Source organism: Egretta garzetta, unplaced genomic scaffold (assembly GCF_000687185.1).
Source record: "Egretta garzetta isolate BGI_Z169 unplaced genomic scaffold, ASM68718v1 scaffold333, whole genome shotgun sequence".
Lineage (NCBI taxonomy): Eukaryota > Metazoa > Chordata > Aves > Pelecaniformes > Ardeidae > Egretta > Egretta garzetta.
Genome location: NW_009259179.1, coordinates 694,713 through 711,361, shown reverse-complemented (window position 1 = coordinate 711,361; position 16,649 = coordinate 694,713). Strand labels below are relative to the sequence as shown.

The window sequence follows — 16,649 nt, the reverse complement described above, 5'->3', positions numbered from 1 at the left end:
AGCTCAACTGCAGGGCAATTTGAGCTTTGTGCGTAGACCTGTGTGTGATGGACAGTCGTGTTGGGGGAGAGGGCTCCCCTCTCCATTAAAAAGCTCCCCAGCAGCTTTGCTCCCTGCCTGCTGCCTCACCTCGCTGCCCAGAGGCAGTGGCCAGGGTGGTGGATGCAGCTGCGACGGGTCAGCTCCCGTAGGCAGCGCGGCCAGCTCTTATCTTCCGTTGTTCCTTCACGCAGTCGGAAGGCATTTGGAGCTATTCTGTCTACATGCTGACACTCTGCAGGACTGTGGGAATGGGAACCGGCGTGCTTTGGCTGCCCTTGTGTTTACACTGCAAACTGTCAGCAGTTTTCTCCCTGCCGACCTAATGCCGGCGCTGCCAGTGCTGCCTGCGCCCAGGTGTGGGTGACGGGGCCTCCCCACCTCGCTCAGCCGCAGCAAACACCGCGCTTCAGCCACAGCCGCTGCCTTGGGGTTTGCAGAGGAGGTCCTCAGTGCAGAGCATCCCATGCAGGTGAGTTACTGGGCTGCTAACAGGATTACCTCCCGCGAGCTGTCGCGTTTCCATCAAGCACTTGGGGGAATACTGCTCTGATGCATTTCCCCTTTCTACTGGAGAAACAGCGTCTGTGCTGCTGTACAAGGGCAGTTTCAAGATCTTACTGCAGCTTCACCTTAACTGTGTCTGTCACGAACTGTGTCCTACAGAATAGTCTGAGCTCTGTTACATGGTTTATTTTGTCAGACAGACTGCGGTGCCCCACCCAGCATTTTGTGGCCAGGTTTCTTTACTTATCTTGTCGTCTTCTTTGGTCCAGATTTTCCCTTTTTCCCTTTTTCTTTCTGCCTTGATAGCTGTTTCTCCCAAATCTTCCTGAGGGCCTGGTAGGGGCCGAGGTTTCTGCGGACCATCGTACCTCTCCACCAAGCCTGCAGCTGGAAGTAAGAGAGAGAGAGAGGTCTTGGGGGGAAATCACTTGCCGGGGCACCTGGTACAGCTCAATGGCCAGGGCGTCTCCTGTGCTCCCCAGCCACCGGAGGGAACCCCCAGCCCACGCAGCAGCACTTGGGCCAGTGCTGGTTACGCCTGGGCCAAGGGCATCTGTTGCTGGTGGCAAGGAGATGGGCAGAGGAACTGTGGAACCCAGTGGGGCTGGCGTGAGGAGCACGGCCCCAGATCATTCCAGGAGACTGGCTTCTCCCCTTTCGCTCGCTTCTCAAGCCTGCAGCCGGCTGCTGGCTCTGTGTCTGCCCCAGAAGAAAGGGACAGGCTTTATCTGTCCTTTGCTTGTGCCACCCCAGACCAGCCAACTTTCTCAGGCCATTTTCTGCCGGAACAAAGCCTGTGGTGCAAATGATTAACTCCCCGCTGCTGATGGGACGGCACTGCCTCAGCTTTTCTCCCCTTTACCTTCAGGATGCTCTTCAGCTCGAGGGCATCCTGCTCAAGTTGTCTTCTTTTAGCCTCCTTTTCCATCCGGTCACTGATGATGGTTTCCTCGAACATCTGGCACTGCAAGATAGCACAGGGGTGGCAACGGTTGGATGAAAAACACATCCCCTAAACTGTAGGGCCAACCTTCCAGGCTCACTCTGCCCAGCAGCTTGCCAGGGCAGGGCAGGGCAGGGCAGGGCTCACCTGGACCCTGGTGCAAGGAGTCTTCTCCTCTGGCTCCTACTGGCCTCATCCTGTCTTTTCACAGCCCAGCTGGGGCTGCTCTGGCCCGTGGGCCATGGTGCGGGTCCCCATGCTGCGCACCGAGGGGCTCCCTGGCAGCCCAAGGGTGATGTGTAAGCACGGACCTTCCTCCCCCACGTCCTTCATTGGATCTTTCCTGAACCCAGATGGCAAATGTTGCTCATTACCACCAGTCCTAAGGCACTGAGAGCTGCTGCCAAAGTGAAACCTCTCACGGCCTGCGTGTAATTAACCCTCTGATCCTGTGCTGTAAAATGGCTGTCTGATGGCTTCTTGGGCAACAGATGGTGGTGGGATGGACCCGAGCTCCCCCAGGCTAGGCAGCAGATGATGTGCGCTTGGGACACTGAGATGACAGCATCGAGTGAAAAATGAGCCCACAAGCAGGGAAACATCCAGCTCAGTCTCATCATCTCGGACACAGTGACAGTGAGGAATGATTACAAGTTAATTCCTCCTGGCTTTAAACCGCTCCTTTTTCTAGACACTTCTCTCTGCCCTGTGTTGCCTGCTCCGCTGGGCCCGCATAGCTGTGATCAGAGCCCGGCAGTTAACCAAGAAACCGATGTGATGCAGGAATGGTTTTAACTGGAATCAGTTCCCTTACAGTGAGTGTGCATCTGCAGGAAGGGATGGATCTGCCTTTTCCAGTCTCAGCCTGGCATACCCAGATGTTGCTAGAAGGAGCAGATTTGCCCAGACTAAGGCAACAAACTAAGGTGAGGAGTATTGATGGGATGGAACAGCGCCCTTGCCCTTCACAAAAGCTGTCAGTAGCTCTCTGATGACTTGCTGGTATTTGAAAATAGCTGTAGGGGAAACATCATCATCCCTCCTTGATGTCACAGGTGGCAACAGAAGATGAATACTGGGTCCCTGCCTCCCCAGGGCTGGTGCTTGTAATCACACCCTACACCCCAAGATTACTGGTTTGTTCGTTTTTTTTTCCATGGTCCTGGTTCCTTACCTGAATGAGACTAGGAAGAAGCCAGGATGCAGTTTCGCATGGCTGAGCACCGCGGTGCTGCTGATGTCTTACCTCCTTGGCAAGGCTCTGCAGTGTTTCCAAATTGTTTGCCTTTGATGCTTTTAGGGCATCCAGTTCTTCATCTTTAGCATCTGTGTCATTTTCATACTTGTCCACCCAGTATTCCAGCTTCTCTTCCACCATCTGCACGGGGATAGAGGGATGCTTAGCATGGTACAAAGAGTATACAGGGGAAAGGCTTGCTGCTGTTATCTGGCCTGCTTTCAGGATGGTGGTAAGCGTCCCATAAATTTTGCACAGTCAATGTTTTCTTCTCATCTAAGCCCTGAAAGGACCAAACACCTAGGACTAGTGATAAATAACTGGTGGCTTGCTGGGGGTTCACCATGGAAGCCACAGCACTGGACTGGGGATGAAGAGAGACTGGGTTGCGCTTTCAGAGGTGCAGGAAGAATGAAGCACTGGGGGTTAGTGTTGTGGACAGTCGATCCTGGTGATGTAAATGACAATCAGAAGCCATTCTTTGTGTGTATACAGAGGGAGGGGGGTGCTAAGAAACAGAGTCTGACAGTGAGAAAGCTTTTATCCTCTGCCTGACTCCCTGGCCGCTTTCTGGATTAAACTCAGCGCGCCAGGAATAAGGTCCCAGGGGACAGCACTTCACGCTATTTCAGGTTGTGAACTTGGCTTTGTCTGACTCGTGAATAGAAGGGCAGGTGTTGCTGAAACAGTCACCCAGATGACTTCCTCCCATTCACAAATAACTTCTCCATAGCAACAACCATGATTGCTTGCACAGAAAAATAATCTGAGGAAAAGCATCAATCTCATTACAGCATTGCAGCTGGACACACAGGGAGACGGAGGGCATGGTTAGCCCCTTCGCTGTGGGCCCCTGTAAAGCCACCAGCTGCTGTCTGAGTGCAGAGAGGTTTGCATTTCACCTTCTCATAGAGGTCAAACAGGCTGCAGCTCACACGTGGGGAGTCCCCTCACTATGAAGCATTGATCAGACGAAGGTTCTGGGATATGAGGGATGCTGTTTGATTGCTCTCAAGATACAGCAATTTTTTTGCACTTAAATTACATTTTTTAAAATTTATTATCTTGTATTTTGTATTGGCAGTGGTGTTAGGTACCCTGCAGTAGTGCAGGTTTTCCTCCAGTTGTATGGTTTATGAGATGCTTTCCAGTGTTACTCACTGTAACGGGCACTGCTGTTGATGATAGGAAAGCTCTGAACCTCTGCATCAACAGCACAAGGACATTCATGGTTGTTCGCTGCTGAAAATGGGTAGAATAATTGTGAGTTAGCAATTATCCAACCCTGATTCTTCCTCAGATTAAGACAAGGCAAAACTGGGCTGGCAGCTCATGTCGTTTCCTCCTTAGTGGCCCCTCTGTGCAACACTTACAGAATCACAGAATGGCAAGGGTTGAAGGGACCTCGGGAGATCATCTAGTCCAACCCCCCTGCTAAAGCAGGTTCACCCAGAGCAGGTTGCACAGGACATCATCGAGGCGGGAACCTGCTGCCCTCACTCTGCGCAGTAGCACTCTTCACCGAGTTACTGGGAGCCCCAGGTACTGCCAAGGACGATCTAAATAAAATTCCAATTAGCTGACTACAACTATCTGAGGGAGGAAAAATCCGTTAACACCTGAATAAACAATGCCAATCATGATGTGAACTCTAATTTTAAGGAAATGTATCCAAATGTGGCAAATTTCAAGTCTGGGAGAGCTGGGTTAATTAAGACTTGAGGGTAGGTAGTCATTCAAACAGGAGCAGTCTTGAACCTGGCAAATTTGATGGAGTAATAACAGGTTTCCTTTTGGCACTAATTGATGATATGAGGCTTGCCAGTTGCTATTTTAAGCCTTAGCAGACAGTCACACATACCTTATGGTGTTGCCTGAGGAAATTTTCAATCTCCACGTGGACTCGAATCTCCTCATCGGTTTTGCTCCTCAGCTTCTGTGATCAGGGCAGATGGAAAACACGAGAGACAAGGTTAGTGCATACGTGTGCGCACACGCGTGCTGCTGAAAGCCGAGGTGGCGAGTGAGCGCAGGAGCCCTCTGTGTACTCCACAGACCTTTTTCCCAGCGACAAAATTAAGTGAGGCAGTCCTTGCCCCTGGGCCATCCATGAAAAAGGGACAACTAGATCAGACCTTGATCAGTCAAAAGAAAAAAAAAAGCTTGCAACACCAGAAGAGTTTTCTAGTCCAGGTCACCTTGCGGCCACACAAACAGCTCTATCAGCATAATGTATAGGGGGCAATGTTGGGAGCTGGGGCTGCTTATGTTGCTAAATAGCCTTGCAACTGCACCCTTTGGATGTAGTTATGGGTCTGTTTCTCAGATGATGGTACTGGTTTAAGCAGCCCCGGCCTCCAGCCGCTGTCTCCTGCAGCCATGCCACCCATGCTGTGTGCAGGACCGTACAGAGAATCAATGGAAGGGAGAAATATTTGTCACCTGGATGAGTTTCCCGATCCAGTTCAAACAGTTGTGTTGGTGACTCTGATGGAGAACAGAAAGGGCATTTGGGGAAAGAGAGAGGACTCCTTCCTTGCTAGCTGGAAATGCCTTCCAGTAGGGGCCGTGCGGAAGGGCTTACCTGAATTTCCTTGTCCAGGACATTCTCTGCATTGTTGCACTTCTTCTGGGTTTGGTGGACCTGGAGGTCTGTGCTCTTCTTCATGTAGCAGCTCTCCATGTTCATTTTGGCCTTCATCTCTCGGAGCTCGTCTTCAAGGTAGGCAATCATATTATCTCGGTTCTAGCAGAGGAGACAGTAGCAGCACAAAAGCAAGCCTGGAGACTGAGGTCAGTTTACTGTTTCTTAATCTCTCCACTCCCTGATGAATTCAGAAGAGACAAGGCTATAGGCTTCACACATTCTCTGAATGTTGCCCCATTTCAGCCTCTGCTTCAAAGGGAAGTTTGATTTGTAACCATACAGAAAGCAGTAAACCCGTTAGCGAGGAGAGATGGCCTCTGGAGAGGGTGGGGTGACGAACAGAGTGGGACAAGAAGCCAGGCCTTCTGGTCTCTGGTCCAGGAATGGATTCAGGCATGCTTAATATAAGCGTGACAGAAGCCCAATAATTTCAGCTGCTTAAAGTTAGGCTTTACTAACCTCTTGGATTAGGCCATCTCAGTGAGTGAGCATCTGTAAGAGGAGGATAATGCCTCAGCCCCATGTACGCCAAAGTTTGATTTCCTGAAGTATACTCTATTCCTTGGATTCGTTTTTTTCTAGTTATGCAGCAACTGTACAAACACAACCTTAGGAACAGGTGAAAATCTAATCTCGACTCGCTCATATGTTTAAACAGTTCGTTCTTGAATCCTTACCAAGTACATGGTGCCCACTTTGTTACAAAAGCCTACACCCAGGGCGAGGGAGAGGTGCCAGGGAAAAGCTGGCTCCGAGCTCCCAGCCTCTCCCCATGCCTTGTTTTGCAATGGAGCTGAGCTTTCCTGGGGGAATTCTGTCCCCAGGAGCTCCTCCATGGGCAAGAATCCTGAGCCAACGTGCCCCATTTGTCTGGCTTTTGGAGTGCGCTCAGGAAGCAAAGTGCATTTGCTAGATTTGGGATTGTTGTTTTGTTTACTCCTTTTTAATGAATTTCTCTGAGTAACAGACAAGTTTCATTAGTCTGGGGTTGGAACTTAGAAGAACCGCCTGTAAAATGAAACACTCCAGGCTTTCGAATTAAGAGTTTAAAAAGTCATGAAAGTCTCCTCTGCAATTATGCAAGATCTATCTTAATGCCTCTGGTTTGGCACCCAGTTGCTCCGTTACAGCCTTTCTCTTTGCTTTCCTGCCGTGCTATGATGGGTCTGACGTTCATCAGGCCAAACCTTGCAGCTGAAGATGAAATACCAAAGTGCTGGCATTTAAATGTTTTGAAGCCCACATATCTTGTCTCTGAAGCACCCTCGCATTCCATAGTTCTGTAAACATGGAAAAATGCCACAGGAAGGAGCCAGCTCAATAGTGCTGTGTTTAAAAGCCTCGGCAGCATGACTCATTTGGAAAAGGTTTCCTTATAAGAAGAGTTTGGAACAGTTAAAAGGAAAATCCTTCCCTCTGCACCCCTTGTCGGACATAGTTAGGAAGAGTAAAGTATATTTATAAGGCTCAGGACAATTAGAGGCCTTGGCTGATGCTGTTTTGTGGTTTTAAGTCACGCGTTCACATTTTTTTGAAGGTTTCCAACATCAGATATTATTTTACGGCCATATCATCATATGACTGCAAACAGCTACAGACGTGACCTATTTGTGCCCTATTAAGGTTTCTGGTAATGGCCTTTATTTTCCCTGGTATGAAATTTTGGTGGGCATTGGGAGGGGCTGTGCTCCTGGTCAGTAGACATGGGAGGTGACCACAGCACTTTATTTTGACGTTGTCTTCCTCTGTCACAGTGGAGTCATGTCTCACCTGAGGGGCTGGCAGGGGACTGGGGAGATGCTAATGAAAAACACTGGTTTTTTGTGGTGCTGAGGCTCAGCAAAGCCAAGCTCTGCTGATGTCAGTGCGTTACTGCTATCTGCTAAGGATCTGCAAATGGGTCAGAAAAGATGGGTTCAGTGTAGGTCACAACGTACTCAGACATTAGAGAGGTGGGGCAGAGCATGAACGCTTCACCAGGTTATTTTCTTTTCCGTTTCATATTTTAGTAAAGCAGAGGAAAAAGTGCTTTTGATTCCGGCGCCCCAGGCCTCAGCCGGGATGAGGGCCCATCTGCTCCGTTTGTTTTCTTTGTTGTATGGCATGTTTGCGGTTTGGATTTGGTCTGCAGTGGTGAAAAACATCTTCATTAGAGGTGGGGAGTCTGGGGGCTTGGTTACACAACCCAAAGCAGACGGGAAGTGAAATGCAAAACCCCATGGGTGGTTTACAGCGACGCATTTGCTTGGAGAGGGAAAGTGGGCTGCAGGCGTGTGGGCAGCTACTGCAGCCCAGCTGATGGCCCTGGCGCTGCAGAACTGGGGCAGTCGGTATTCGGCTGCAGGTGGTAAATGCAGCAGTAAATGCCCACAACCTGTGGGCACCATCTGTAGAATATGCTGTTCACTGAACTTCAGGGGCAGGCGCTGGGAAAATGGGTTACTATTTATTCATTCTGGTTTATCATAGCGAAGGGCCCAGCCAGGGCACGGAGCACTTTCACAGTTAATGCAGTAAACCTCTGGGCTGCTTATTTGGAATGACTTCAGTGTCGGATCTGCCAAACCAAAGTTGCAAAATCATAGCTCGTGTGTCCAAAACTATCACAAAACTGGCGGACACCAAGATCAAACCCCAGGAAATAGTTGTCAAGAGCCAGTCTGCTTCGCAAGCAGGTAAACAAGCTGATTTTCTCTGATCTCTCAGCTCACAGACATCAGCTTGGAGGCCTGTCTGCTGCTGTTACCCGGTGCCACAGGAGTCTGCCCCACAGATGCTGTTTGGCTGTAAAAGCAGCGGTGCTTAGCCAGAGAGGGTGTGCGCACTCCTGTGTCTTCTTTTACTTTGATTTATCTCCCTCGCAAGTGCCACCCAGATCTCTCAGCTCTTCCACAGCAATTCGTATTTATAGTCACTTAAAATACAGCTGGCTACAAAAATAGCAAACACGAGTAAACAGTCCGAGGAATTCCTCCGGCAGTTGGATAAACCCCCCGCCGCCAGCAGCACGCCCAGCACCCGCCATTTGGCAGGGACCTGAGGGGGCAGGGGAACGGGCACTGTGCTACATGCAGGCAGCGAGCATGCCAGCAGAGCGCCCTGCTGCCTGCCTCCTTGCTTCCAGACCGAGTGCCTGTGAGGCTCGAGTCTCTCCACTGGCAGCTGCAGTATCTCAGCTTGCAAAGCCCGAAGGTATGCTTAGATCTACACAGCTGCTGCAGCCTGGACGCCCTCCCCCTGAAATCAAACAGCGCACAGCCATAAGGCCATAGCCTGCATCTCTGTCCCCGCCGCCAGAACATCGCTGCGCTGCACACCCCCGAGAAATGCCTCTGCTGAAAGGACAGCCAGCCTGGGAGCTCACCCGGCTTCGACATAACGGCTGTGCAGCCCTCCGCCAGCTCACCGCCAATCCCAAATGCGGGAGTGAGCTGCGTGAGGGGCAGTTTGCTGGCAGAAGGAGCAGACCTGTTGGCAGCAGCACTCTTTTTAGAAGTCCTGTCCTTCCAGAGCCAGGTTGGGATCTAGTGCACCAGCTCCAGGTCCTGCTGAGCTGCCTTGGGGCTCTGCCAGCGGTAGAATGGAGTCACCCAGGAACTCAGGACCATCACGAGCCTTGTGCCTCCTACTGTAATCGCCTGGAGCCTTCCTCCAGTAGAAACATGCATCAGAGGGTATGTATATATATTTAAAACATACCCCTAGAACACTTCATTGATGTGTTTGTCCTCCTGGGAGAGGATAAGGGAAGAAACACAACAGATTTTGGTCGCGCTACTAAAAGCACTACTGAGTGGCACGCTGGTAACAGTGGAGCTGGGTGTGTTATGAGAGCTCACCTAGAATAAAAGTTACAGACCTGTTTTCACTGCTATCATGGTGCAACGTCTTGGTTTTCTGTCTGGTAGGTAGCCTGCAATGTTACTGCTTGTTATAAAATTATACCATGACTTGCATACTTGTATGGCATGAGTACCACAAAGCCTACAGGACATAAAAAGGCTTTGGATGAATAGCAATGCAGGAATTTTAAAGTTTACATTTCCTAATTTTTTACATTAAACTACATAATCCTATACGATATTAACTTATTTCAAAATCTGTCCAGACTGCCATCACTTGTCCAGGAAACCGGAGGAAGTGAGTATTTTTGTACAAGCTAGAAAATTAACACTGCAGCAGCAAACAGAACCCCTGCAGCCAAACTAGAGCTACCGGCGACGCTCCTGCACAGAGGGGTAAGAGCAAAACCAGACTGATCATTCCAGCTCCTTTAGAGACATCAGTGCTTTCCAAGAGGAAAGGAAACAAAATAAATAAGAACATTTAGCATTTGATTTGTGTTCCATTAGAAAGAAAAATGAGCTGAGCAGGCTAATAGAGCATTAATTAGCATCTCATTAGGAGGCAGCAAAGCTGAAAGTACAAAACATACAGGCAACATGCGTGAAGCAAAGACCGTGTTTTTCTGGTTCCATGATTAGATTTGCTCGCTTTTGTTTTCTCATCCACTAGACTGGAGACAACCATGTAGGCTTTTGTCTACAGGTCTGTGCATTATTATTGTTCAAAGTACTCCTAAATCAGCAAGCTGTATTTTTTGTTTTTAATTAGTTGGCAAGGTGACAAATCATGCAAGTGTCTGTAAAACTGCCTATGGGAAAATCCCATATGAAGCGAACAGAAATTATTCTCCCTTGGGAGACACAGTGAGACACCATTATTTTTGGCACAGGAGGAAAGCAGTACTTGAAAGTAGTCTTGTCTTTGATTTGTTATCAAAGCTGAAACTATAAGGAAGCTCAGAAAAGGACTTTTAAGCTGGAAATACAAAAACAAAATCCCAGATGAGTGCAGATCCCACTTGATGAGGCAAAAAGCAAGAACCTAATTAGCATAAGGTACTGAAAGAACACAGAGAAGAGCAGCCTCTCAGCATGGGAGCTACACACGTTCTCATAGCCAGAAGATGACTGCAAGAGCTAGGAGAGGTAGGACACAGAGAAGAGCCCAGCCTGACTGCACAGTGCCGGGACATTGCTGCTAGTGCGAGAAGGGAATACAGCCCCCTATACACCAGTCCCTGGGAAGGCAATAAACCAGAACCCGATACATATATTGTGTGCACAGACACCATGAGGTTTGAGGAGCACTACACAGAAGGAGAGCTACCTCATCACGTTCACTAGCATGGGGGGGTGGGAGAACAGGACCTTCCCAGGAGCCACCTGAATCTGACCGAGAAGGGGCAATGTGGAGAAGCAAACGGACAACATAAAGTCTTCAAGCCTGACAAACTATCCAGCTTATTTTAACTTCCACGCAGACGTCAAGGGACTTTTGGGTTGTCCCATAGGGCCTGGAAATCGGCTCCCATACCATTTCCAGTGGTGGTAAGTAAGTATATATTGAGGTATACAGTTCCCCTTTTCAGTCCTGGCTCTGACTTCTACATCCTTTAGATGTTCTGTTCAAATATCCAGGGGAAAAAAATTCATCCTGCATTTCTCTTTTAGTTCCCACAACTGTTCTCTGGTTTGTCTCCTAACTTTCTAACTTCCCATTTCTTTCAGTGACTCTTCTTCTTTCTCCTCTCTGTTATGTCCACAGTTCTTTTCCAGTGTTCTTTTCATCTTGCTACACTTCCCAGCATATGTCGTGCATTGCCAGGATCTCTGCTAGTAGGTGAGTACCGTTCTAAATTAATTTTCCCATCTTGCACACTCCTGCTTTCTTCTTTGCCATTCTAATATCTCCCCTGGACTTCTGGTGTTTCATCAGTTATAGACAGCTGCATACGCTAACCAGCACCAGTAGATCCTTCATGTTCTTACAACCATCCTGTATTTACAATTAAACTTTCCACTGCACATGCATCCAGGCTGCCAACACAAAACCTTCATGTTCTATAAACTGTACTTCACCAGCATGTCAGTGGCTTAAAATTCCTCTCTGTAGCTGGCTATATCCTGGCTTGATTACCGTTTGCACTTTTGTCCAAAGACAAAATTCATTGATACTGATTCTTTCCTCAGATGCCCTTGCTGTCCTTTTGCTCAGTACTGAACCAAAAGTGTCATGTTCTTATTCCTTCTTCCAATCCTTGTTTAGCTCTGAACCCGCCTGCCTTTTGCTTGTTGTCTACCTCACACCCTTTCCTGCCTCAGCAGGCCTAGGCTACATTTCCATGTTTCTGCACAGAACTGCGTGTGCTTTTGCTCTAAAGCACATGTGAGCATCAAGTCTGAGCTGCCTGGTGAGCATCAGAGTGACCAGTGATGTGCCATTCAATCGATCTGCACTTGTGTAGCAAGTCTGACATGTCCAGAATGCCCCAGATTTACTGCACACGCACACCCCATTTGCATGCTGCAGCTAGAAGGGCTGAAGCTTTCCAGAAAGATCAAGTTGACAGTGTACATGCAATAACATTGATCTGCCCTTGTGTTGGACTCCTATGTTTGGGATTTTCTAATATTGGAAGCCCAGAAAAATAGTTTAAAATAATGAAATTTTCTCCAGACAAAATTGGAGGTAGAAAAATGACATGCCCTTATGCCAGGCATCTGTCTTTCTCACACCCTCATCGTTACACTTTCTTCTGTGCCAGGTGTCACGTCTGCATGAGGAAGTATGGCAGAACCTTAGATACTGCTATCGGCAGATAACCTCTTTCTTACTGATTGCAGATGTCCATGCTTTGCCACTCCCAGCAGTGGTTTTGGGATATTCTAATTTGATCATGGTCTCTCATGATTAAAAGCATTTTGAGCTCACACTTGAAAACCATTGGACACTGCCCTTAAAGTCATTAGCAGGCTTATTCAGAATACAAATCTTTATTGCAATTATCCTGCTTCTATATTCCTAAAGGATTGATGATTATATATGCCACGGTCCTCTCATCTGAGTGCTAGTTCCTGGGCAGCAGAGGCAAGCTTGCTAACAGGCTTCCCCCCTGGCGTGATGCCCAGTGCTAAGTGATCTCACCTGAAGTTCTATTTCAGTTTGTTTCTTGACATCTTGCAGCTGTTTCTCGAGTGACTTTATCTCCTTCTTTCCTTCCTCCTCCCTGAAGAAAAATGGGAAAATACAATTACTTGAATATATCAAAAAAGACAAGAGCTGTTTACCTAGAAGGGGAACTTCCTTTCTCCCGATACATTGCAGCACCTGGCTGAACACCATCCCATTTATCCTGCTCACTCAATTTGTTCCTGACAGCTGAACTAAAAGATGTGCACACAAAAGCTTGGCCTGCTTCTCTGGACCAGCAGAAGACAAGCTGCTTCCCATGGCTGAGTAGCAAAAACCGCATTCATTTCTTCACTCTGAGCCTTGGGGAGGCAGGACATCTGCAAGCCAGAAACAGAGACTTCTCACCAAAGCTAGTGACTTGGTACGTAAATCCTGAAAGAAGAGGTGCACAGACTGAGCATGGAGGATGGGAAGAAGAATGAGCCAAATGGAAGGGAAAGTGAGCCAAAAACCAGGGGATGCTCTTGTTGAAAGCTTGGAGTGGACTTGAGGATGATGAGATTCCTGTAGCAGAGAGGGAAGATGTCTATCACTGAGTCACAGTTCCTGCATTTCAGGCAAAAATCTCCCTGATCCTGTGCAGAAGCATGCCTCATCAGCAGGCAGTGCCAAATTGGGTGAATTTCATTATATGTATGGAGAGTGTTTTTTTCATATCAGACTAAAAATCTTCCAAAAAACACTGCCTCAGGTTCTGAGATCCATGAAGGGATACAAGTGAAGGCCAAAAGCTAGAGGGGTGCTTACCTGTCTAAAATAAAACAGAGGTAGTAATGTTCTAGTTCTTACCTTACTTTGCTCAGAGTCTTTTTCTAAGTTTTTATGCTTATGATTTGATTTAAAGCAGCCAATACTACAGTTGGTACCTGAGACTTCATACCCTATTCCAACCTTATAATCAAACATGCATTTTGTTTTCAGAGTCATTAGCTGGGTGACTGTGATGAACAAAAGCTCCTGATAAGGAGTTCCAGTCTTACTGTAGACTGCTTTTAGGCTGGCAGATTGACACAAAACCAGACAGGTATATGTTATATTGAAATGCAGATCAAGTTCATTCTGTGAAAAGAACGTATAGTAGAACTGACAACACAGTGGCTAGGTATGATTAACAGAGTGGCATAAAAAGGATTATGTCCTTTCCTATTACAATTTGTCTGCTCCTTTCCACCTTCCAGTATTGGATAGTTATTCCACAAGCAATTGCTGCTTTAATTTTTGCTTTCTGTCCCTTCCATGGATAAACAATAAATCCCTTGGGTTTAGACAGTGGAAGAGTTGGGTTTCATGAAATCACACACCACATTGGAAGCTGGGGACTGGAGCTGGAGCTCCACCACCAGAGCTGTTCCAGTAGGTTGGACTCATGACAAATCATGACTTAAAGCAGCTTTGCTGTCTACCCTAAATGATGGGCCTGAGCTGCTACACAAAACAAAGTAGGTTTAAAATGGTCAAATACTTCTCTGATGACTGCTGTTCTCCCTGACAGGCTTGGGATTGAACCAGAGCTTCCCATCCTAAAAAAACTCTAAACCTCTAGTGCACAGAAGTTTGAGCTAAGGAATCGCCAGTTTGAGTTTAGATGATAACAAATCCATACCCGATAATATTTGAGACAGAAGAGGGTCTATAATGCAGGGACTGGTGGATTAGCCTTAAATAAGACAACTGCCTCTGTCACCATCTGTGCTAGCCCCTCACTGCTACTGGGAAAAGGGAGCAGATTAGCATATGGGTCAGAGCAGATTCTCCTGGGCATCACATAACCTAAAGACCATATGTTGCTGGCCCTGGTTTGAACAGACTCTCTGTTGCTCTGGCTTTCACTCGGGACAAGAGTTAAAGACCAGGGAGCTCCTACATCACATTATGTTTTAATTGATATGGGGCATCATTTGCATTAATGCAGACACTGGTGTCCACTGTGGTCAAAGCTGAGGCAGTTCCTAGCTCAGATCAGTATCAGAACCATCAGTTATTTCTTTCTGAAGGGGAAAGAAGTGCAGTTTGTAAAGCAGACAGAATAATTCAAGTTGAAAAAGCAGAATCCTTTCTGTACTTTGGTGGTTGGTTTGGGGTTTTTTTGGTTTTTTGGGTTTTTTCCTTTTTAGCATGTACTGAATGGAAACGGGCTTTGGCTTTCAGCAGTTAAATAGGGAAGTATGAGCACAACACTGACCTGATGAGGATGTCATGAAACTTGCTCTTTTTTGCCTTCTCTCTCTCATTAGCTTCTGTTAGGCTATTAAATGTTCCTGATTCCTGCATCTTTTTCATAGTGACTACAATTACATGACTTGCATACTGCCTGCCAGGAAGAAAAGGAACACAATAGTTTATAGGTGCTGGTACTCCAGTGTCTGGCACCTTTATCCATTATTGTTTACAGCCAAAACGGTAAGGAAGTATAAGGTCCTATTTCTGTTCTTATGTCCCATCAAACACAGGAATGCTTCTCCCATGGTATCTGCTTCTTGTATGGCTGGAGAACTCTGTTTTAGGAACTGGTTGAAGTTTATAATTTAAAAATGCTGCCCTGAACGCTACTCTAGGAAATAGCAGAGAGGCACAAACATGTCCATGCTGTGCCAGACTGTGCTGCCACTAGGAAGAAGGCTGCTGGCCTGCAGTAGTGATGACAAAGAGATGGATCTTGGAAAATGAGACCTGGGGATGCAGACAAGTGTGTCTATGAAGGGATATCTGGGTGCCAAAATATCCCAGTACAGCCCTAAGCTGATCGTAACAAACACATGGGCTCACCCAGTTTATTAAATTTCATGGTGCATGTGGTATTAATATTTTAGCTGCATTTTCCTCATTTGCGCTAGGATCTTCTCTAAGCCTTTGGTTGAAATAACATTAAAGGACAGAAGCCAGGAGGCAGAAATATGCATACTGAATGCTCAGCTCCCCAGTCTGTCTTTTAAACCAAAGGCTTCTGGTATTTCTGCAATTCAAAGCACTGGATTAGTGTAGGAATAAAATGTATTTTAAACAGGAAAGAAACTCTTTGGTCTTTATAAACATTACCTGTTTTATAAAGGAGAATGGCTGTAGCTGCCTTAGAGGCTCTGTGTGCCCTGCAGAATAGCTGAGTTCATGAGGCTATGCTCAGATCCCACTTTGCCTGTACGTATCTGCTAGGGGAACCTGATACCAGAGCATCAGCACTGGCTAGTACCTGGCATGAATTCCACCCAAGGAACCATTATCAACTGGGTAATATTTTGCAACTCCATTCAGAATAAACTGATTGTCATTACTTGACATCCAGAGGCAAGAACAGGCCAGAACTAAATGGCCTATGAAGCTGGACTCCCCTGCTCTCTTTAGATGTCCTCCTTCTGGACCAAGACTGAGGTACACCAGCATTGGGAGAGCAGGAAGCTTGTATTTTTGCTTTCAAGAGGTAGACCAAGAACTTCACAGCTCTGAGCATCCCCCACAGTCATCATATTTGTGCTTCACTCACCTGTCAGCTTGAATTTTTCTGAGATTCTCTACAGACAGAGCAGTGTGTTTCATGGCCCTACCGGAAAGATGATGAGTACTTTTTAGACCTTCACTTTTCCCCAGCTGTTGCTTGTGTTCAGTGCTTTTCAGAGACAGGGATGTAACTGTTCCCCCACTCCCTTGCTTTGCCGACATAAGCTCTTGGCACTTCATGTCCAGCTCCTTCTGGGTCTCCGTGATTTCTTTCATTTCCTGGATGCCAGTCTAAAAGGGAATAAGAGAGACCGACTTGCACATTGAGCAGTAGAAATAAACCCTCTACAACATTATGTGAGAGGAAGAAATAAACTAGAATGCAGCTATACTAAGAGCAGTTGATAGTGTGTGTTACATTCTGTAAAGAGTAGAAGAGCAGGAACATTTCTCTTGGTTAGCTTTGAGCACACAACCTAGGCTTATGAAAGTTTACAGGATCAGGAGTCCTAAAGTGACAGGACTAGAAATGGCCTCAAAAGGGGAATTCATCTGCTCTAAGAGATGATGGTTCAGACTGTGTCATTCCTGAAGTGTTCTTAATGACCTCCAGCAATGGAGACCACACACCCTCCTGCCAGTGCCAGCACATCACAACAATCTTTGCCATAGGAAGGTTTTTTCTCCTCGGCTGCAGCTGAGCCCCTGGCTTCTTGTCCTAGTCTCCATAGGCACAGAGAACAAATCATTCCATCTTTATTTGCAGCAGCTTTTGTGTACTGGAAGACTGTGAGCCTGTTTCCCCT

General features: G+C 47.2%; 1 protein-coding gene across 1 annotated transcript in view; it reads right to left on the bottom strand.

Annotated features, from left to right (window-relative positions):
- Positions 1-789: 789 nt before the first annotated feature.
- The window catches only part of IQCG (IQ motif containing G), a 19,252-nt gene continuing 3,392 nt past the window's right edge, over positions 790-16,649 (bottom strand). Inside the window, exons 2-9 of the mRNA XM_009635628.1 lie at positions 15,890-16,134; positions 14,594-14,722; positions 12,364-12,445; positions 5,311-5,472; positions 4,588-4,662; positions 2,736-2,867; positions 1,409-1,510; positions 790-933 (exon numbers count right to left, since the gene is read on the bottom strand). Of these exons, the coding sequence (XP_009633923.1) occupies positions 790-933; positions 1,409-1,510; positions 2,736-2,867; positions 4,588-4,662; positions 5,311-5,472; positions 12,364-12,445; positions 14,594-14,722; positions 15,890-16,134 (1,071 nt within the window). The remainder of the gene's footprint in view (positions 934-1,408; positions 1,511-2,735; positions 2,868-4,587; positions 4,663-5,310; positions 5,473-12,363; positions 12,446-14,593; positions 14,723-15,889; positions 16,135-16,649) is intronic.